The following is a 22741-nucleotide window of genomic DNA, read 5'->3' as shown; positions in this document are numbered from 1 at the left end:
AAATCTGCAGGTGGGGCCAGCAGACTGGAGGCTCAGGGAAGAGTTGATGTTGCCACTCAAGGCCCAAGGCCGTCCGGAGACAGACTCCCGTCCGATCAGTGCCTCACTTTCTCGGCAGACACCTCGTGAGGCTGGGAATTCAGTTTGCATTGTGATTCAGCCGTTCGAGGAATGAGATCTGGGTTTGGTTTTCAGCCATCTCAACCCTGCATCTGTAAGACGAAAGGGTCTCTCTCAAGGCAGACATGGAAACTTTGGGGTTGTTTATGTGCTGCTTGAGCTGGGAATTTGAATCCTGAACCCATTCTTTCCTTTTCCCACTTTGTTCGGCACAATTAGGAGCAACTGAGCGATCTCATTATGCTTGTTAATTTGACAGACGTGTTCTAAGGTTCAAATACACAGTCATGCAAACCCTTGCCTCTTACCCAGTGGTGACGTTTTGTGCACCTCTGTCACCGCATCATGCCGTGGACGATCAGTGTTCCCTTTACTGTTGGAACTAGGATCATTAGTGCCGTTAAATCTAATCAGATTCAAGCATCAATTCTAAAAACCTCAGAACCAATTCTAAAAACCTCAGCATTAATTCTAAAAACCTTAAGATTTTGTTCCTCAAGAACCACTCCTGATACCAACACGTGACAGCCCGGGCCCCAGGCTGTTAGGGTCTGGCACGGGTTCCCTGCAGGGAGAGAAGCCTGTGTGTCTGTCCATCCTGGTGGGTTTTTCACTCTGCTTTTGTGGCTACATATTGAGCTGCATAGACATGGTTTCCCACTATTCCTCCTCTGGATTTGTCCTCCTACGTCTCGTTCATGGGAAATGACTATCAGAGCTGGGAGCTGTCGCACGTCTCTAAACCCCAGCCTCCCGTTTATTCTTCATGAATGCACCCAGGCCCCGGGCGGGTTGTGCATAAACAACACCCCCGGGTCCCCTGCAGTTCCTGGCCTTTCTATAGAGGCTGCTAAGGGCTGGCTTGGGGTCACATCCCTCAGTGTCGGCTTTCCCTGGAGAAGAAAATCGCAAAGGTCTGCCGACCGCCAAGAAAGCGTCAGCGATGTTTTTAGAGGAGTGCAGCAAGGCCAATTAAGCCTGTTCCGTGGTTTATTATTATTAGTGGTAATTATTTCTGGCACGTACTGCAGTGGTGTCTGTGGCCCGACTGAGCTCCGGAAGCTCCTCCACGGCTCCCTCATGCGCAATGTTTATGGAGTGGGGACGGGGCCCAGGGCGGGGGCTCCCGTCCACCGTGGTGGGAGGCAGAGCCCCCCTGGAGGCGGAGGCCTTGTACGTGATGGTTTATCTCCCGCCTTGTCTTTTGGGGCTAAAGAAAGAAATGAAGCCGAAAGACAGCAAGGACCTCTGAATCCCTCGGGGAATTTCAACAGAGTGGAGCAGAAATGGGCTGCCAGATGCCTCCCTCCTTCCGGCGCCCACCTCTCCTGTCCCTGCGTGTCCTTGCGTTAGCCTGGCCCCGGCCCAGCAGTCCTTACTCGACCTTGGTCTAAGAGGCAGGTTCTGGTCAGCTGTGGTCTTAGACGCTCCGACCCTGTTCTGGGGTTTTCCAGAGGCTGAAGGCCAAGTTCATTGTCTTGTGGAGAGCCGCGTGTTCCCGTGCATGGAGGGAGGGGGGCTCCATCCAGCCCCTCGCAGAGCCACTCCCCAAGCCCGGCCTGAGTCGTGCTCTGCAGGGAGAGCCGAGCCCACAGTCCACAGCATTCACGCTCACGGTTTTCGGGCCACTTTTTATGAACAAGCCCCTCCTGGTGGCACCCGTTTCCAGAGGTGGGACGGGGGTGGGGGCAGAGTCAGGCAGAGGACAAGTGACAGCAAGTTACAGGAAAGCCAGGAAAATGTTTTTATGTTTGTCCAAGGTGTTCCAGAGGGCGTCCAGCCATTCTTTTTCTCCAGGCACCTCTGCAGTCATGAACTTTTTCATGTGGACAAAACCAGGAAACCTTTAGGGTTCCCGATCCTTTGTTTTCCTGTGACTTGTACAGACCTCACCTTTGTGCTCAGACAGACAGTGGCCAGCAGGACCTGCAGGCCCGGCGGGGTCAGGAGAGTTAGGGTTCGTTAGAGCTGTTTGAAGCTCGAACCAAAAGCCGGGAGTTGGAGCCGGGATCCTTTGAGAACTGTGGGCTGTCCCGGGTCCTGCCTAGCCATTCGCATTCATAAAGGCCCTTGGCACATCCAGGGCCTGCTCATTATGCAGTGTTTTTCCACTTGGCAACGCTTTTGCTGGAGCGGTTTGTGCAGCCACCCGGCTGGCTCGGTGCACCAGCTTCTGCCTCGGGGGCTCTGAGTGGGTCAGGAGCCCAGGGGACACTTGCAGACCTTCTGGGCACTGGCCCCTCTCTTCCTGGGGGCTTCCTTCTGGGCGAGACTTCCCTGGGGTCTGGAGCCTGTCCTCCTGCTGGGGTGAGGGGCGTTGTCAGGGGTGTTGGTCAGGGCGTTGTTAGGGGTGTTGTCACCGAATGCCCGGGTGAGCGGCCTGCAGCGGCCTCCAGCACTCCCTGGCTGAACAGCGAGTCCTTTGTGAAATTCCTGAGGCAGGAGGGGGCAGCCGTGCGGAGCCAGCTCTCCGAGTGGCCTGCAGAGAGGGTGCCTGGTGTATTATCTAGCGATAAGGCCCTGGCGGAGGCCGTGAGGGGAAGGGAAACACACTGCTGAGTGCGGGGTGTTTGGCCTTGAGGGCCCTGCGTTTGGAGAAGAGGGAAGCTCGAGCATTGTGGGAAGGAGGTGACGGGAGGTGAATTCGCTGACCTGGGATCACATTCCAGCCAGAGATGCCTTTAACTAATAAAATATTAGACCATTTAATCAACTGAACACACATTCACTGAGTGCCTACTATGTGCAGACAGGTAAATGATCTCCAGTGTGTCTCCATCCAGTGCAGAGTCAAAACGTCATTTTTTGGCAATCGGGAGTGGAAGATGCGATTCTCAGACGGGTGGCGTGACACCGAGTTGAGTTTAAGACGAGGTTAAAGAGGAGATTAGCTGGATAACCAAGGGCATCAGATGCTTCAGTGAGGAAGGTTTTGTTTTTTTTTTTTTTTTTTTAATCCCCAAAGGCAGAAGGGCTCCTTCGGAGGATTTTATGCAAGAGAACAGCATGGAAAGATAATGTTTTAGGAAGGCCACTCTGGAAATGTCATGGGGAATGAGTGGAGGTGGGGAGGGGGTTTGGGAAAACCTAAGTCTAAAGTCTAACTGGTGGGTGCAGTTGTGAGCCGGGGAGAAATGACAGGGCCTGGTCTAAGGAAGGCTGGTGTTTAAGTCACTAAAGCACTGGCCTTCGGTGGATTGAAGTGATTCCCAACTTCATGGCTTACCCCCGAGTGGACAGGGAAGAGGACACAATTTGGGCGTTAGGGAGCTGACATTGTTTCTTGGACACTGTATTAATTAAGTTAGGCTGGGCTTCCGGAAACGCTGCCATCTTAGGAATGTAACTGTGCAAAGTTTGTTTCTCACTCTCACGAAGTCAACTGTGACTCTGGTGGCTGTCACGGGCAGCCCCCTTCTGGGGGTGACGCGGGGATCCAAGCTGTCTCTTGGGCAGATCTGAAGGGCTTTGGATTTGCTCTCAAACCCTTCCGCCTGGTGATGTCACGTGTGATTCCTCTCAGGGAACTTTGGTCAGAGCTGGACACTGGGAGGGTTTGGGAGCCGCAGGCCAAGCGAGCATGTGCCGAACAGTACGGCTGCCTGTGCGGTGCCACGGATCGGCCAAAAGCAAGAGTCCACATGGCACCTGGCACTGGGTGCTGGGACGCCTGGGCGGGAGATTGTTAACAGGTGGGAATGGACAGAGCAGGAGGGGAAGCCTTCAGGATGTTGGGATTCCCTGGGGAGAGTGTGTTGAGCTGGAAGAGCAGGGGCCAAAGGTGAAGGCTCAGGGAACACACATTCCTGGGAGACTTTCGCTGGCCGAGGTACCTACCTCCCCAGGCGTCGTCTGTGAGACGAGGGACGGCGGGAGCCCTGGGTGTGCCGCCGGCAGGTGGTGGCTCCTCAGAAGGGCAGTTTCCTTCCTTCCTCATTGTTTCACTGTCTCGGGCTGAGCCTCACATGTTCTGTTTGCCAGGAACCGTTGTGTATGGCGAGCCCATCACCGCCAGCCTGGGAACCGACGGCTCCCACTACTGGAGCAAGAACTGGGCCAAGGCCGCCGCCTTCGTCACCTCCCCACCCTTGAGCCCGGATCCGACGACTCCAGACTTTCTCAACTCCCTGCTGTCCTGGTGAGTCCCAGCGACTTGTTCACACTCCACGTTCTCGGTCTTTCCTCCGACCAAACTGACCCAGTAGGTGACAACGCGGTGGTCCCAAGTGCAGGCTGGCAAACAGGTGGACCCCGTTCACCACACCAGGATCGTTAACCGGGAACGGGATTATCCTTCCAACACCACCCTGGGAGGGAATTTCGCATAAAAACCCGGGCCTTCTTGAAAGTTAGCCACAGGGGTGACCGAGATGTCCAGACTCTACCGTGGTTGGGGCAGCGTCACCCAGGATATACCTTGCCCAGTAGATTTAGGGACAGAGTATTCTCGTGAAGCTTCAGCGTCACGTCACACGTTTTCCTTCTAGCGGAGACCTCCAGGTCACTGGCAGTGCCCACTGTACTTTCAACACTGCTCAGAAGGCCGTGGGGAAGGACAACTTCACCCTGATCCCCGAGGGCACCAACGGCACCGAGGAGCGGATGTCCATCATCTGGGACAAGGCTGTGGTAAGGAGCAGTGGCCTCGCTCTCGGGCACGTCTCAGCCTCTTCCTCCCGGGGCCGTGGGGCTCCTGGAGGCCTTGATGTGACAATTGAGAACATTCTAGAAGCTGGTACTTGTGTGATATATTTCTTAGGTTTGAAATCCAAGATCACTCATTATAGATCATTCCTCCCAAACATCACATATATATTTCTTAATCTTTATCATCTATGGAAACTATATACATAGTCTTTCAGTGTGACTCTCAGAGTCATGTAGGAAAAAGCTTCCTTAGCAACCTGGTGACTCACTCAGTGAATCCTCTTCTGCTCTTGGAAATGACTCATTTTCCTTAGAAGTGTCTTTTAGGGCTCTCTGGGTTTATTTAGCATCCTACTCACTACTGGCCTCTGGTGGGCCTGCTTTAAACATACATTGATCTTTAGGAGATCTTTGGGATTTAATGTATATTTAATGTTTTAAAATATATTAACAGAACAGGTTTTCTGTTTCTTAGTGAATTTTTTAGATCATGTAAATAATACATCCTGGCTGGGCACACTGGCTCACACCTATAATCCCAGCACTTTGGGAGGTTGAGGCAGGAGGATCATTTGAGTCCAGGAATTTGAGACCAGCCTGGGCAATATAGCAAGACCCCGTCTCTACAAAAAATAAAAAAATTAGCTGGGCGTGGTGGCGCATGCCTGCAGTCCCAGCTACTCGGGAGGCTGAGGCAGGAGGATAGCTTGAGCCCAGGAGTTTGAGGTTGCAGTGAGCTATGATCTTGCTACTGCACTCCAGCCTGGGCCACAGAGTGAGACCCTGTCTCAAAAAAAAAGAAGAAAAAAAAAATATATATATGAGATTGGTTTTTTTTTTTCACTTGGCGTAATAATGTGCTTGACCTCTAAGTTATTAGATGTATCCATAGTTTGCTCCTTTTTTATTGCAAAGTAATGTTCTACCCCTCAGCTTTTTAACCTGCTTTTGTTGTGTGCATGTGTGCGCCCGCGTGTGTGCTGTGCCCCTCAGGTCACTGGGAAGATGGATGAGAACCAGTTTGTGGCCGTGACCAGCACCAACGCAGCGAAAGTCTTCAATCTCTACCCCCGGAAAGGCCGCATCGCTGTGGGATCTGACGCCGACCTGGTCATCTGGGACCCCGACAGCGTGAAAACCATCTCTGCCAAGACACACAACAGTGTAAGGCCTGTTAACCGTGCAGACCCGACCCCGTCACAGAGAGAGACAGAGGAAGGGAGAGTGCCAGGGTTTCTAAGAACTCGCTGTTAGGAGTGGACTTTTCCCTGGCACCTGTTAAAACTTGCAATTTGATGGGGAATAAAAGTAGCTATTTCATTTTCTCTAGTGAGGTCAATAAGACTATTACCTCATCATCACTTTGGAGTACCACGGCTTTCTTATTCCATAGACCAGATCCTCCAAAGTGATGCCAGGACCCAAGAAGCTTCTAGAAGTCAGGCACCATCCCATTTTCATAGTTTGGCGCAGCTCATCGTGGTGCTTGGTGCAAGGGACCTAAATAAAACAGTCAGATGTCTTCTTTTGAGATGCCCATTGGGCACTTTTATTCTCTTGAGCCATTGTTTTCTCATGTTAGTGTTGCCGAACAAAACCGGAATGACAGTCCCTCTTACTGTCCTGAAAGAAGCGATTGACTTTGCCTTCTCCCTAGGAGAGGAAGTTACCCACAGCCATTCGCTCACAGTTTTAGGATCTGCAGGTTTGGGGTTTCTCTTGCCTCTGGGTCTGGTCTGTGGAGCTTAGGGGCATGTCTCTTGTTAACGTGACCCTGGGCACATGACTTGGTGTCTTAGGCTCCTCAGTGGAGAGTGAGGGGCTCAGACGAGGTCCCCAAGCGTCCTGTGACTCTGTGAGGTCAGCGTGCATTACGCAGAGCCGATAGACACCACCGATTGCCCGCAGACAAAATGGTAGAGATGTGAAATTGAAAGAATATAGACAAGGGGAGAGCTTTGGAAGAGAAATGGGCCCCAGGCAGAAGTGTTTTGTGTCAGGAACTCATCTGAATCTTGGAGTGAATTCTGAATGGGGACATTATTCTCTGCGAAGCTCTCAGTTGCAAGCTGGCTCCATAGGGAGCAGGGTTCCAGCCTGCCCACCCCACACAGCCTGCGCCAGCAAGCACTGACACCTCCCCGCCACCCGCCACGTGTCACCACGCCAGGACAGGGGCACGCTTCTGGCATTTCTCCAGACAGCCAGGGCCTTTGCCATTTCCTAGTCCTCTCTCCTCTGGGCTGCAGTGAGCTCGGGCCCAGTTCTGGCTCCTTCTGGCACCTGCGGGTACCAGGGTGGCGGTGGCCGCTCACCTCCATATTTATAGCTGACTCTCTCCCTCCTTCCCCGCTGGCTGGCCTAGCCTGGCAGCACGTTGCACCCACTTACAGCGCACATCACAGCCTTGTGGAGGTTCCGACCGGCTGCTTTATGGGCAGGGGTCCTAGGGCCCTGCCTGGTGGACCTTCCTAATTCATATGTATTTAATGTCACAGCCCCTTTTACTCTTTTATTTGACCTTCTCAATAAAGGGACTGGTATTATTATCCCAATTGGGCAGATAAATAAACGGAGGCTTAGAAAGCTTAAGTAACCAGTCTAATGTTACATAGCGATTTTGCGGTCAAGCCCGAATTAGAACCCAAAATTGTTCAGAGCTCCTCCCTGCCAGCCTGCAGCTTCCCGGTCAGGGCCGGGTGGAGAAAACGCTTTCCCTCCTTGCAGGGTCCCCTCCCCCCTCCGAGGAAATACTAACATTAAGGGCAGACTGGGCTCCTTATTTGAGCAGCACGTGACCTAGCCGGGGAGCCTGCATTTGGACCTCTTAGACTAGAAAAAGAGAAGACGGGAAGGAGTGGAGATTCGGGAAGACATTTCCACCCAGACCTGCCCTGCCTTTAACTCCGGGTGACCCCTGTAAGAAATGCTGACTTTCAAAGTGCTGCTTTTCCGTCCTCACCTGTTCTGAAGAGCCAGCACTAAGCATGCCTGTGCTTTCATCATCCGGGAAGATGCACACAGGAGGCTTTCCCTGTGGAATAGTGTTTCCTGCTAATTGGCTCTAATCTGGGGCATCCAGCTAACTAGTACTGACAGCCCTGTTGCTAAGCCTTTGCTAGCATTTTCCAGGCATCCAGCCAGATGAGTAATTTTGGGGAGCCCGTGTGGATGTAGGTTAAAAATGTCTATACGTGGTGAGCCACGAGCCTCCCTGCCTCACGGTTTGCCAGAGGGTCGGCTCTGAGTGCCCTGGGCTGTGATCCGACCCTTGGACTTCTCGATTTTAAGTCACCTAAGAGTCGGGGGCTGGTTCCTCCGTCTTTCTAACACGGGAGGTAGCCCCAGAGCTCAGCGGGTGTTCATCTGCAGGCAGCTAGACTCAGTTTACGCACGGCAAGATGCCTCAGACCCTGCAGTCTTGTCAGCAAGTGCAGTAAAAAGCCGGACAGTGAATGAGCGAACATTTGCTAAATGCCTGCTGTGTGCCGAGGAGGGTGCCAGATGCGTTCGTTCCTTTTATTTCATTTAATCCTGGCATCAGTCCTGCGGAGTGGGCTCTACTTATCCTCTTATAAAAGAGGAAACTGAGGCTCAGTGGAGTGTAAGGGACTTGTCCCAGGACACGCAGCTGGTGAATCGCAGACCTGGGCTGTGAACCCAGGGCAGACAGCTCCGTGGCCAAGGCCACGCCCTGTGCTCTCCCCAGGAGGTCCAAGAGGAAGTTGTCGGGGCAGAGCCGTGGGTGACGTGGAGGAGTTGAGGCTTGACCCAGGTCTTGAGGGCCGACTCACTCCCTTCCAAAGGTTACCTCGGAGATGACAGGGGATGATACTTTTTGTATTGTCATCCTCACATAAGCCTCAGGAAGGTGCCAGATGAAGAAACCAAAGCTCTGCGGCAGGATTAGGGTGACCTGCCCAGAGTCACACAACGTCTGGCTTATACCATATCTGAGATGCCATCGATTTTAAGCTTTTCCATTAGATCAGACACTGCGATGAAAGAGAACACCCCAAGATGAGGCATCTCATAGGAGACTCCTGTAAAAATGTGCAGGGCCACCAAGGGCCCAGTGGGAAGTGAACTTCTGTGCAGAAAGGAGTGGCAGGAAATCTTCCATGCCTCAACTTTGGCATTGGGTGCCGGGAGGGAAAAATGTCTCTCCCGAGAATTCGAACCAAATGCTGGTGCTTCTGCACCTTTGTGGTCTGAATTCACACTGCCCGGATGGTCTGGAACAGCTTTAAGCTGAGGGTTTCATGTGAAAGGCCCCCACCCTCTGGGCCAGGGGCCAAAGCAAACCCAGATCCCCCTGGAAGAGCTTGACTTCAGTCCAGGCTGACAGCAGTGGCACAGCTCTGGCTGCTGTGAGACACATTGATTTCAGGGACGAGTGTCTCAGAATGGACGAAGGACAGTTGTAAGAGTTGTGCACTCCACCCACACTGGTCTCGGATGAGAATCCACGTGTAGAGGCCTCTTCCCTGCCCCCAGGTGCCGCTCCGCTGCGGTTCCTTTGGTAGCTTCGGAATTACTCCTTTGAGATGAGAGCAGCCCGCTGACAGCCCTCACTGCTGTTTCAGTCGACGCCGCGTCCGTCCGGCGGCGCTGCGTTTCCTCGCGGAGTGCGTGCTGGCAGGCTGGCCGTGGCCGCTCTGTGCTGCCCACCGCCGCACCAAGCAGGTGCTCTCCCGGCCTGCGGGGCCCTGGCGCAGCTCTCTGCTCGGGCCCGGCTCCCTGAGTGCTGGCAACCTGGTCCGAATCGCACCAGAAGCCCAAGCTGCTGTTTGTGGCCAGAGCCGCCTCTTAATCCTCCATTCCTGGGCTCGGCCTCGGCCACTGGTGCCGGGAACGGGGCAGGCGGGAGGAAGCGGAGGCACTCGGGATCTGGGGCAGCCGAAGCTACAAGATGTGACGCCGACACGTAGAGTTTTTACTGTCAGGCTACGATGCCCCCTCTGTTCTGTCACCTTATTCCCGACAACAAACTCAAACTCGTACAGGGACCCCACCTGTTTCCCAGGACGGCATCCAGAGTTCACACTGTTTCTCCTGGAAAATCTGACACCAAAAGGATAGCTGCGTAGTTTTGGAAATTAACCAACCCTCGGGCGTTTCACCCCAGGCATGTCTCTTCACATACCACAGTCCCTTTCATTTAGGGACTGCGGTCTAGCCACACGGCTGACAGCTTGGAGAACCAGGCAGGGCAGTAGGAGAACCTACCTGTGGATGGCCCCTTTCAAGGTGCAATTTAGAACTTGGTCAGAGAAGGCCTTTGGAGTTCAACCTGAGTGGCGCTTGAATTGGTGGGAGCCCCGCCCCTTCTCACAGGAGGGATCCTTTTCTTTATATTTGTGTAGCATTTATGCACACTTCAAATGCAACTCTTCTGTTCAATTATTGTTCTTCTAAATTTGGAGAGGGAGGAAAGGATATTCCATATGAAGACACAGGAAATGAAGTGCCTGCTGGGGTGGCCAGCCAGGACAGGAGCCCTGTCCCTGGGCCTCTCCTCTGTCCACAGAAGGTTAGAGCAGTGGTGCTGCCGGGCTGATTAGGTCCCGCAAGGTGGCAGGGCCTCTCTTGAGTCTCCTGTGCTCTCTTCCTCCAGGCTCTCGAGTACAACATCTTCGAAGGCATGGAGTGCCGCGGCTCTCCGCTGGTGGTCATCAGCCAGGGGAAGATTGTCCTGGAGGATGGCACCCTGCATGTCACCGAAGGCTCTGGGCGCTACATCCCCCGGAAGCCCTTTCCTGATTTTGTTTACAAGCGTATCAAGGCAAGGAGCAGGGTGAGTGGTTTTGTTCTTATGAGTTGTTTTTTAAATCATGGATTGAGTTCAATGCCACAAACACTTACTAAGCACTTTGAATCAGAATAATGGAGGTGAATACAGGGGATGACAAGGGTAAGGGGTGGGGTGAGGACCCAGAGGAGGGAACCACTGCTTCAGAGTCGGGGGGTGGGGGGGGAGTATCATGGGGAGAGGGCATTTTGAGTTGGGTTTTGAAGGTTAAGTAGGAGTTTGTCAAGTCAAAGAAGGAAGATGGGGAACTAGGTAGAAAGAATGTCATGAGCATAGAAAACGTGCAGTGTGTTCAGGGCATGGTGAACAGTCCACATCCCTGGTATGGGGACTGTAAGGCAAAGAAGGGTTGGGCTATAAGGGAATTAAAGGGAGATTGGATAGAAAGTTTGGGGCCAGATCTTAAACCTGATACCAGGTCTTCCTCACAGTGTGTTTAGGGGATCTTAGTAGGGTTTAAAGTTGAAGTTCCTTGGGAGAAAAATGGTAAGAAATGTTAGTTTTGGGGGAGGAATCAGTTATCAGTGACCCATCTTGTGGGGAGCTTTGGCTTAGGGCCAAGGGAGCTGGCCCCACACCACCTGTCCCTGCCATACCTGTCTATAAGGAAAGCCCTCCGTCCCCAAATCTCACAGGCTCGTCCTGGCCTCTGGTCCTTCCCCATCAGGAGGTGTCCTCCATGGCTGTGGTCTGATTCGGGGGGCTCCTGTGTTTTGCAGCTGGCCGAGCTGAGAGGGGTTCCTCGCGGCCTGTACGACGGACCCGTGTGCGAGGTATCTGTGACGCCCAAGACAGTCACTCCAGCCTCCTCGGCCAAGACGTCTCCTGCCAAGCAGCAGGCCCCACCCGTCCGGAACCTGCACCAGTCTGGATTCAGCTTGTCTGGTACGCCTGTGGCATGGCCGGGGCCCCGTCCTGCGGGACCAGCTCACTGGAGCCGGGGAGCCTGCAGTGGCATTTGGGAAGGGGACAGACACGGAAGGGAATGACATTCTCATTCTCCCCAAAGTGGGAAGTACCGTATTCTGATGCCACCAGGGATGTGTTTTCACAGGAAATGACCACTTGGGCTTCAGAATCTTGACATCAGTTTACATCACATATAACACTGTGATGCCCTTCCTCTGTGTGATACCTAATATATTAAGACATTTTTTCAGTTTGTTATGTCCCTTGTGAAAAAGGGCATAGTCGTATTTCAGGACTTCTCTTCTGCCTACAGTATATCATAATAGTTCAGCTTGTGGAGTCTGGCGTTTGAACAGCCCAACTTCGGAGCTCAGCCCTAGCCGTGCCTCAGTTTCCTCACCTGTAGAATGGGGATAATAGCAGTAGCTCCCTCATCAGGTTGACTGTGAGGATTAAATGAGCTAATACTCTGTAAAGTGCTTAGAACTTTACAGTTGAGAACTGTTAGCTTTTCTCCTGGATAAAATACGTGATGTCCCCTTGGTGAGAAGAAAGGGTCCACATTTTTCAGTTTCCTGCCTTGAAACCTCCCATATCTCATCTGGTCCGTGTCTAGAATATCCCACTTTTCCAGCCTCCACAGCCACAGCTGGGTACCCACATTCCTGCGGCCTGTTGACGGAATAGTTCATCAGACAGTTTTTGTCTTGTCAGATGTACCGGATTTTAGAAAGTTACCGTATATGACATGCATGGATTGCCAGTTTTCAAGAAATTTAAAAACAACGAACTTTGGTTTTGTGATTCTGATTTGAAGCAGGAGCTGCTGTGACCACGTGGCAGTCCCTGACCCTCTCTCCTCTCCTTCCTGCAGGCGCTCAGATCGATGACAACATTCCCCGCCGCACCACGCAGCGCATCGTGGCTCCCCCTGGTGGCCGTGCCAACATCACCAGCCTGGGCTAGAGCTCCCGGCCCCGCCGTGCACTTAGGGACGGGGGATGAGACAGCTGAGGACATTCTGAGACTTCCTTTCTTCCTTCCTTCCTTTTTTTTTTTTTTTTTTTAAGAGCCTGTGATAGTTACTGTGGGGCAACCAGTTCACGACGGGGTCCCCTCCTGGGCCTCGCACTCCGTCTCTCACCGAGAGTTACTGATTTTGTTCACCCACTTCCCTACACATCTGCGAACACCACACCCGAGTCTGTCCACCAACCGCACACACGGACCGCACGCAACACCCAGACATGCCAACAGCAGACCACAGCGAGGGTGTTCTTCATCTCCAACCTCTGTGCTCGTTAGCATCTTCCTTTTCATGCGGGGAAGAGAAAGTGAATTGCCCAGAGCTGCCTTTTTCTTTTCTTCTTAAATTTTTTAAACAAGTTTTCTTCGTGGGGGCTGGGGAGGGGTCGGGGGCGGGGGAGAGTTTTTTTTTTTTTTTTTTAATACTAAATTGGAAAGTCTAACTCATTATTAATACAAGGGGTTTGAACTGGACATCCTAATGATGCAATTCTGTAGCCGTCACGCTGATTCAGGGTGGTTGGCAAACTCATCACATCCATCCTGAGAGGCTCCAAAATGCCCACGTCACAGCCATTCCGTAGCCTTCCGGGTCACCTGTCGATAAAGGGCAGAGTTGCTTTTTTTGACCTAGATTTTATTGCAGATGAAATCTCTGGAGGTGAAATCGCTTCACCGTTTTTCTGCACACTCTTTCTCTCTCTCTTTAGCTCATGAATATTTTCAAGTGTCTGCCTCTTTCTTTGTGTTCCCTCCAGCCCTTGTCTCTGAGACAGTGGGGTTTTTCCCACCTTCCCCTGTCGTCTTTTCAGATTGCCAGGTCTGCCATTTCACCGTGGTCACAGGACCCGCCCAAAGGATTCGAGCGTCGCCATCGCAACCATGGCGGTGTGTTGTCCTTGCGTGTGTGGGACTGGTGCTGCCCACCCATCCTGAGCTTGTGCACTCTTGCCAGGTGCAGGGGCGGGCTGAGCGGTGTCACCCACACTGTCACACGTGGGCCCAGCATGGGCCCGCAAACAGTGCTGAGATGTTGAAGAAGTCTGAGGCTGCCGAGCAGGAGACTTCCCCTGGGCCGGGCTGTCTGGGTAAAGACACAGTCCAACCTGTCAGTCGCGCCCCCGTCACCCTAGCAGGCCAACTGGCCCGAGTGCCTGCTCTTTTTGGGTCTTTGGGATTCTAGAACACACTGGGGCTTCTCACTTTGGGGCAAAAAATCCATATTTTTTTTCTCATCCAATTATTTCAAGAGATGTAATGCAATATAGGGAGGCCCTGTAAACTCAGAAAATCATTGGGAAATTTGACTTAAAGTCCATTTTACTTTGCAAGAGGAAAAAAATCTGTTTTATGAATGATATGTCAGAGCTGTCGTGGGGCAAAAACCTTACAAGTTAAACATGTGGCCACCTCAGAGACCACAGGTGACCTTGTGTCCCCATCCCTCCCTCTGCTCGTCTCACTGACGGGCTGGCTCCTTTGTGCCCGTTCCTGTCCTTGCTAACTCGTGTCGCATTTCATTCCGAACGTGTTTACAGATTCTCTTAAGCAATGTTGTGTTTGCAAGGCTTTTATAAAACCAAATCTGTTTCTGTAAAGCCTAACATCAGAAAAGTAGTTCATCACACCATCACCCTGCTCTCTCCACACGTTTTGCCTTTGGGGTTATGGTTGGGGTTTCGGGTTTATGTTGTTGTTGTTTATTTGTTATTTTAAAGGTAAATTGCACTTTTAAAAAATAATTGGTTGACTTAATATATTTGCTTTTTTTTTTTTTTCACCTGCACTTAGAGGAAATCTGAACAAGTTGGAAAAAAAAATTTTTTTTTTTTTTTGTTTCAATTCTAAGAAACACTTGCAGCTCTTTAGTATTCACTTGAGTCTTCCTGTTTTTCCTGTACCAGGTCATGGTCATTTTGGTTGTTTTGATTGTTTTGGTAAAAAAAAAAAAAAAAATTTAAAACCTGATGATTTCTGCAGGCTGTGTAAGCATGTTTACCTGTTGGCTTGCTTTGTGTGTCTGTTAAATGAATGTCATATGTAAATGCTAAAATAAATCGACAGTGTCTCAGAACTGAATAACTGCAGTGACTTGATGCTCTAAAACAGTGTAGGATTTAAGAATAGATGGTTTTTAATCCTTGAAATTGTGATCGTGACCCATGAGTGGAGGAACTTTCAGTTCTAAAGCTGATAAAGTGTGTAGCCAGAATACTTCTGTTGTTGTTTTTTTTTTTTTGTAACCACTGTCTTAATGGCAAAATAATTATGGTAAAAAACAAGTCTCGTGTTTATTATTCCTTAAAAACTCTGTGTTATATTACCATGGAACGCCTAATAAAGCAAAATGTGGTTGTTTCAGGGCTGTGTCTGTATTGAGATGTTCTGGAGGTGGCTGCTTGGCTCGGGGCTCCGACAAAACTCCCTCTCCAGAAGCATTCACGGAGCTCCGGTTTGGTGGCTGCACCGATTCGAGAATCTTTAACTCCATGTCGCAGGTTGCTGTGTCCACGCCATAGGGTGAGGTCCAGTCAGGTGCATGGCAAGCTGAGTGTGGGGAATCCACAGGCTCCGCCCTGGAGAGGCCGTGCGAGCCTCCGGGGTCAGGCTGCAAACCGAAGTTTGAAACCGGGAATTAGGTGGGACCTCAGAGGTTATGTGGGTGACCCCTGTGGGCTCTCTGCTTCCTTCCAGAATATTCACCCTGGAAAATCCTCAAGCATTGGCGCATGCAGATGAGGCTGAGGATCCATACCGCAGTCAAGGAGCTCCCAGGAAACTGGGATGCCCAGGCTTCGGCTTCCATGCTCAACCAACTGTCAAGAATGCAGCCAGGGCAGGAGCCACGCCCCGCCCCAGCCCTGGCTGCTTGGTTTCCATGGTTACCGTGTCAGCCGGCACTAGCCTTATTGGTTCTGAAGACAATGAGCGAGGAGGGTGTGTGCTTCCAGCGCCCCAGGCCAGTCTTGAGGCTGACAAAGTCTTTTCCTTTTTTTCCATCCCTCCTCCATTCCTTCCTTCCCTTTTTGTTTTCTACCCAGCCCCACGTCTAACAGGATATGAGGTGGCCTACAGAAACATATACATGATACCCAGGTTTTATAAACAAAGAGTGTGTGGGCGAAGGGGAAATAAGTAGGATAAATAAGATAAGGCCCACGGGGGTTAGTGCAAAACGCCAGCCATGAGGCTGGGGACTTGCTGGGGAGCCCGGAGTGTTCTAGCAACAAATACACAAAACATTTAGAATGACAAGTTAAAAATAATCAGTCCTTCAGAAGAATCCTGGTCTTCAGCCCTGAGGGCAGGTCCTGGGGCTCCCAGTAACCGCAGTGTTGAGTGTCTAGACCAGCCCTTACCTTGCCTGGCAACGGCAGAGCACTGTGATCCCGTGAAATCGCATCCGTCTAGGAGAGGGGGCAAAAAGTCTCCCCCTAACATTGATGGGACCTGGGACAAGAGTTAAAGTGGAGACCCCAGGCCCACAGCCTTACCCTCCTCTTACTCCCACCCTGGCTTCACCCATCCTGAGACAGGCGTCCTGCCCTCGCCTGTGGACACCCCGGCCCACATGTCCAAGTTCTTCCCAACCCCCAGCCGACAGCGGCCCCACGGAGTGTCCACAGCAGCTGTGAGATCTGCTCTCTGAAGGACAAGAGCCAGCACAGAGGCCCATGAAGGTACCAGGAGGGGACAGCAGGGACCCAGATGCAAAAGCTCATTTCGAAGGAGCAGCCAGGGCTTTAGGGACATCTCACTGCCCCTTAGTAACTCCTCACCCTCTGGCGAGAGGCTTGCTGGGGGGGCCCAGAAAGCTGGTCTCTAAAGACGGATGAGGACAGCTAGTGCCACGTGGCTAAACACTGGGCCCAGCTGTAGAACTCTTGGTTGGTGTGATTTACTCCAAAGACAAATTTTAGAGCATCTAGAAAAAGTAAGTGGAATGCATATCCTTCCGGAAGTGGTTTGGTCTTGCATCGCTGTGAGTTGAAAGTTATATTCTCTGGGAAGTGTTTGTAGCATACATTCCATAAGCAAAGGCTGATCTAGTCCTCCTCCCACCAACTGAGTTGGGGCCAAGTCCTGAAGGTGCTAATATGGGCAGAGCAGGGCACTACAAAGCAACAATGGGAAGCTGTTGGAAACTGTCCTAAATGTCTCTCCTTGCAAAGTGGAAATAGAGTAGAAGATGCAGACTGATGATTGCAGAGGTCTTTGGTGAACTGCAGCGATCGTAGAACTGAGACATCAGAGAGGTGGTCAACTAATTAACAGAACAACCTGCTGGTTGAAGTCACAATGATAATAGCTAACATTTATTGTCATGTACCAGGCACCGTTCCAAGGGCTTCGAGCCTATTAGCTCAGTGAACCTTTGCAGCAACCCGTGCAGAGGGTACCATCGTTTCTGCTGCTGTTCAGATGAGGAGACAGAAGTTCAGAGAGTTAAGTAACTCGCCAGAACCAGGCTTTGGATCCATGCAGTCCAGGTACATTTCTAAGTGCTGTTATTCCACCATCTCTCCCGAGAAAGCCCCTGTTTAGAAGGGCGTGGGCGACAGAGAGGTGGAGAGCACTGGCGAATGGGATTGAGCAGGTAGTTAGGCCCAGGGAGGAAAAATGTGGGCAGATGAAAAGGAAAACAGTGGCATCAGGAAACCAACGCTAATTTGGAAATCCGTGGGCGCTGGTGAAAAAGAACCAAGACAGCCTACAAAGGACCCCCAAAGAGCCGGGAGAAAAATGGCCCCGGGGGGACAGAAAGTGTGAAGGAAAAACAAGAACAATTTGAATGTATTAAGCTTCAGGGACAAGATTTGGGGAAATAGTGTTGGTGTGGTGACAAACTACAGATGTGTGTACACACACAAAGATGTATATAATTCATTTTCGTAAGCTTTATCTTACGACTCTGGGAGCCCCAGGGACTCTTCATGGAAACCAAGTGTGGACCCCTGGGAGGAAGCGGGCAGGGAGGGGAGAACGGACTGTCCTGCTGCTCACAGCTTTTTAGGATCAGTCAGCGAAGTCCAGGTGGACAGTGGCCTTGGCACTGAGGCCTCCCGTTTCTGATGCTCACGTCCCTTGATTTTTCTATCAGTCCAGAGGTTTCCCTCGGCTCCTAAAGAGGCCTCTGAGTCCTGGGGGCAAGCCTGTCCCCAGTCGGGGGGGAGGGAGACCTGCTCTGTGCCAGTCACTCGTGGCGTTGAGCGCCCTCTGCTGGAGACACGCATGGTTTACCTTTCATTGCGTGTTTCAGCCCAGAATGCAGCTTCGTCTCTCCGGAGAACAACAGAAGGGCAAGCCGTCTGCTGGTTCCACTCTGCGACCAGTCTGCTCATCCCCTGCCCCCCACTGCACCCACTTTTGACGTCCGGCACCTTCAGCCCCACCTCCCCTCTGTTGTCTGCTCTTAGCCTCCCTGGCCTGTCCCCTACACCCCACCAGGACCCCACGGCAGACGCTTTGACTTTCCTGCTAGTCCCTTCAATTGCCTATCGAACGACCCCCGCCACAGCAGCCCGGCAGCCAGCAGCCCCCGCACCACCCCCCGCACCACCCGGTCTTAACCCAGAGCGCCCCCTCCAAAGGACAGGCACAGCCCGTCACGGTGAAGGACCTTCTGACTGTCGCTTGACTGCTCCCAGGTGGACCCAGGTGGCCCGTCACATTTGGTCTCAGTCCAGAGGAGAAGGCAGACTTGGAAACAGATGATTGTGATCAGTGTTGTGACAAATTATAAACCACAGGATTACACAAGCAAGACTTGCCAAGAATAAAAAAATGGGGACGCCTGCTACGGCAGAGAGGTGACCCACGGGCCCTTCCCATGTGTATCTCAGACCAGCTTCATCTCCAAGGGCATCGATCTGATCCTCGGACTTAAGGTTTTTATGTAAAGTATGTGAGGACCAGCTGATCCTCATCCTGCCTTTCATCCCCTGATGACCTGACCGCGAGTCACTGTGTGCAAATCTGATCTGGGCTGCTTATTGCAATGTGATCATATTCACAAACGGTCACTCCGTTGGAATCGTTATCGCCCTTCGTCTTCCTCCTTCCCAGATCGCCATCTTCGCCACCACACCCCACCCCGCCACGCAGTTTCCAGCCGTTCCCGAGTGGGCATCCTGTCCTACACGTCCTTACTTGGAAAAATAGCCCTTTGCCTGGTTGCCTTTAATTGCTTAATTCCACTTTCATAAGGGGTTCTGTCTGCCCACGTCCGTTTCTTCCTGGGTGACAGAAGGAAGACCGAATGCTGGTCTTGGTGGATGCAAGACTGGTGGAGCAGTTTGCAATGTAACCTGTGAAAAACTCGGCTTTGGCCGGCTGCGCGCGGTGTGTCCACGAGGTGGCAGCAGAGCCCGTGCTATGTGCGAGCAAGTTCCGGAGCCCTGGAATCCGCCTGGGAACAGGATGCAACACTCCTCCCTAAACCAGCACCAGCCGGCTGTGGCTGGGTATGGGCTTGTCTGTGTCCATGAGGATGCCTCTGAGTTTAGAGAGTTATTCCTACAAAGAGGCGTGTAGATTTAGCAAGAGTCACTAAAAAAGTTGATTCCTAGGGGCCAAAGTCTCAGAGGGAGATGGTGTTCTGGGAGGGGCAGCCTGTTTTCTAACAGGGTTTGTAGCGGTGTTGTCAATTAGCCAATCAGATACAATAGGGGTCAGGCTCTTGCTTCCCTCGTGCCCCCTGTTCTGGTACTTTATGTTGATGTCCTAAAGTCAGAGCATCTGTCTCTCTCCCTGCCCCCCACCCCGCCAGACCCCTCCTCTCTCTGTCAACACAGGTGCTGTAAAGTTACCTGTGGCTGCTCCAACTGCTCACCATGCCTCACCTCCTTCCTTCCCATCCCTGGCTCTGGCTCCCCACGCCCAAGCCTGAATTTCTTATGCCTGATGGAGGGAGAATGAGGTTGTGCAAGGCCGTTGAGAACACTCCAGAAGGCGCTGCCTTTCCACTACAGAGTCACGCGTTAGAAAGGTATTCTCTGTACGTTTGTATTGTGAGTCAAGGCGCTATAGTAACTGGGACAGGTGATACATTGGCTGCTTGTGTACTGCTAAAGCCAGTTCATTTACCTGTACTAATTAAGCATTGGCACCCCAGGTGAATGGAACAGAGGCCATATAAGCTTTTTCAAATAACTATTTAAAAACAAAAGTAATATACGTGAAATGTAAAAAAGATATTTGAAAAGTAAAAACACAAGGGAAGAAACACATTTTGGTATGTATATTCATATACTCATATATATACTCCCTCTCCCCAGCTGATGGAATTCTATATATACTGTACAAGGATATTTTTAGTAATATCATTTTTAATGGCTGGTTAGTATTCCATTCTAAGGAAGCATAACTTATTTGACCAGTTCCCTGTTTTGGGGTAGTTATAATGGTTTTCATTTTATCTATTCTAATTAGTTTTTTAATGAACACACTTACAGATAATTCCTTCATGATTTAATCCTTACTACAAATTGCTAGAAGTTGAATTGTTAGGTAAAAAGCTATGTGCATTTTAAGACGTTTATTTGCATTTTCAAAATGACTTTCAGAAAGTCTGTATACAATTGTCCTTGTATTCTAACACTGAATATAATAACTTTTAAATAATATTTGCCAATTTGACAGACAAGGATATTATATTTTTGTGTCACCTATTTATTTGGTGGTTGTTTCTTCTCTTTATCAGCCATATGTGCTTATTCTTTATGAATTGTGTATTCATGCCATTTGTTCATTTAAAAATTATACTGATTATCTCCTCATTGATTTGTATGAACTCTTTGTAATACGGGTTATATTTATCTTTTTTTTTTGTAATGTATTTGCAAATATTTCCCCAATTTGTCATTTGATTTTTGAAAGATTTAAAAAATGTGTTAGTATTCAAAAGCTTTGTATAATTGACATACAATAAACTATACATATTACAATTTGATAGGCTTTCACATATGTATGCTTTTATGAAACCATCATCACAATAAAGATAATGAGCACATCAATCACCCCAAAAAGTTTCATTATACTTCTATGTAATTACACTCCCCCACCTTCCATCCCATCCCAGGCAACCGTTGATTTGTTTTGTGTCATTATTAATTAACTAGGATTTTCTAGAATTCTATGTAGGTGGAATAATGCAGTATTTATAATTCATTTTGCCAGCCTTCTTTCTTTTCTGGATGGCTGCTTTCTCTCAGTATAATTATTTCTATATTCACCCAATTTGTTGCATGTACTAATACTTCATTCCTTTTTCTTTGCCGGGTGAGTGTTACATTGCATGGATAAGTTGTTTATCTATTCACTTGATAGTCATCTGCATTATTTTCAGGTTTGGCTATTGTAACAAAAACTGCTGAACAGTCTTTGCAAGGACATAGGCCTTCATATATAAATACCTAGGAGTGGAATGGAATGGTGAGATCAGATAGTAAATGTATGTTTCACTTTTTAAAATAAATTGCCAAACTGTTTTCTAAAGTGGTTGTACCATCATACTTTCCCACCAGCAGCGTACGAGAGAGAGTTCCAGTTACTTCCTCCCTAACCTACGCTTAGTAGGTCAGCCTTTTTAACTTTTAATTTGCGTTTCCCTAAGGACAAATGATGTTGAACAACTTTTCATGGGCTTGTCATCTGTATAACTTCTTTGGTGACGTGTCTGTTCAAGCCTTTTGTTCATTTTTTAGTCGGGTTGTTTTATTATTGATTTTTGATTTTAAAACTGTTCTGATTCAAGTTCTTATGAGATAATATGCCTTGAAAATATTTTTTTCCATGGCCAAGAGTATTCTGCTGTCCAGATTTGAACAGATAATTCACATTTTTTCCCCCATTAGTTTCTCTTTTAAAGGTCCAATCTCCACATACAGTCCCATTCCAAGGTACTGAGAGTTAGGATTTCAACATACGAATTTTGGGAGAGCACCATTCAGCCCGCTCTCAGGGACCCGGTGGGGAATGGGGTATGGTCACTTCTTTCTCTATTTCTTCTTTCTTCTCTCACTTCTTTTTGTTTCTGTTGTTTTCAGGGACAGAGGAAGGGAAAAGAGGTTAGATAAAGGGATCAAAAAGTATTTTTTAAATCTTAAATGTTATCTCCATGTCCCCGGCCTGAGGGACGTGCTGCCTGGCTAGCATCTTGCATGCCCAACCTCCTGTTTTCTGGAGTGCACCTGGTAGTCTCTTCATGCCAGCTGTCCCCTCAAGGGCTGGGTACCTTCTGCAGTGTCCACTGGACCTTAGGAAAGTCACACATCCCTGGACACTGCTATCTCCTTTTCCCTGCGGCTGTGGGTGGCTCTGGACAGCCTCCCACGTCAGAAATATTTAGTTGAGACACACGCACGTGTCTCCATGTTTCATGCATCCCTTAAACTTTGAGGGACACGTGTCATGTCACACCAGGTGTTCTCTATTGTGCTCTGCTTTGATACAAGCAGATAGGCAGCAGATGTGAGCGCTGTAAATCCTCACGGCTTAGCAATTACCCAGGCAGTGGGGAGGCCTGTTCTCTCCCTACGGGGGCATCTGATCTATGAGGTGTTCCCCTGCGCCTCCACCTTGGTGTGGGTGGGGGTGGGTGGAAGGAGCGCCCCAGGGGGAAGGGGGAGAAATTCACTAGCGCTCCACTCCGGGTCGACAGCTGAGTGTTCCTGGACGCCCCTCGCTATGAGGAAGCTGATTTTGAAGCCCCTGTTCTCCTAGGACGCCAAGGTGAGCAAATGAGACACAGCCGGGCTCCTTGAGAACGGGACTAATCTGCTCTCGGGAATCGGGCATCTCCGGGTTGGCTTCTCTCTCCCAGGTAGACCATTCTCCTCTCTGAGGCTGGGTTTCAAATTTCCCAACGGTGCACTTCTATTTTGAACTGTTGGTTAGGACTTTTCGGTGTTGGAGCTCATGTTCTTTGGTTCTTTGGTTCACGTTCATGGTTCTCAGCCTCCAGTGGACCTAGCAGGGGAGGCTGGGGCCTGTGCAGTTACCTGTCCACGGCAGTGGCCGACCCCACACAGACAGTCGTTCATCTCTGGCAAAATTCGAAGGTACTCAAACATGCGCAAAGGCGTTGCTACTTCCAAATAGTTTACAGATGCGAGAGACGCTAAAACTGAAGTAGTTCTGCTCCCCAGAGGGTTTTGTTTGTGGCTTTTCTCAAACAGAGGAAACCAGGCAAGGGAGGACACAGAAGTCTGATGAATCTTGTGTCCC

General features: G+C 50.3%; 1 protein-coding gene across 3 annotated transcripts in view; it reads left to right on the top strand.

The window, feature by feature from the left end:
• The window catches only part of DPYSL2 (dihydropyrimidinase like 2), a 91252-nt gene extending 78382 nt beyond the window's left edge, over positions 1-12870 (top strand). For 2 of the 3 annotated variants that reach the window (XM_069485109.1, XM_069485110.1), the window contains exons 9-14: positions 4102-4258; positions 4608-4749; positions 5761-5931; positions 10385-10564; positions 11299-11464; positions 12363-12870. In XM_069485109.1, the coding sequence (XP_069341210.1) occupies positions 4102-4258; positions 4608-4749; positions 5761-5931; positions 10385-10564; positions 11299-11464; positions 12363-12454 (908 nt within the window). In that variant the 3' untranslated portion in view covers positions 12455-12870. Of the gene's footprint in view, positions 1-4101; positions 4259-4607; positions 4750-5760; positions 5932-10384; positions 10577-11298; positions 11465-12362 lie in introns of all 3 variants that reach the window. The other variant, XM_069485111.1, reaches the window with a different exon arrangement.
• Positions 12871-22741: the final 9871 nt, after the last annotated feature.

Source organism: Eulemur rufifrons, chromosome 12 (genome assembly GCF_041146395.1).
Source record: "Eulemur rufifrons isolate Redbay chromosome 12, OSU_ERuf_1, whole genome shotgun sequence".
NCBI lineage: Eukaryota > Metazoa > Chordata > Mammalia > Primates > Lemuridae > Eulemur > Eulemur rufifrons.
This window is presented reverse-complemented; position numbering and strand designations above follow the sequence as displayed.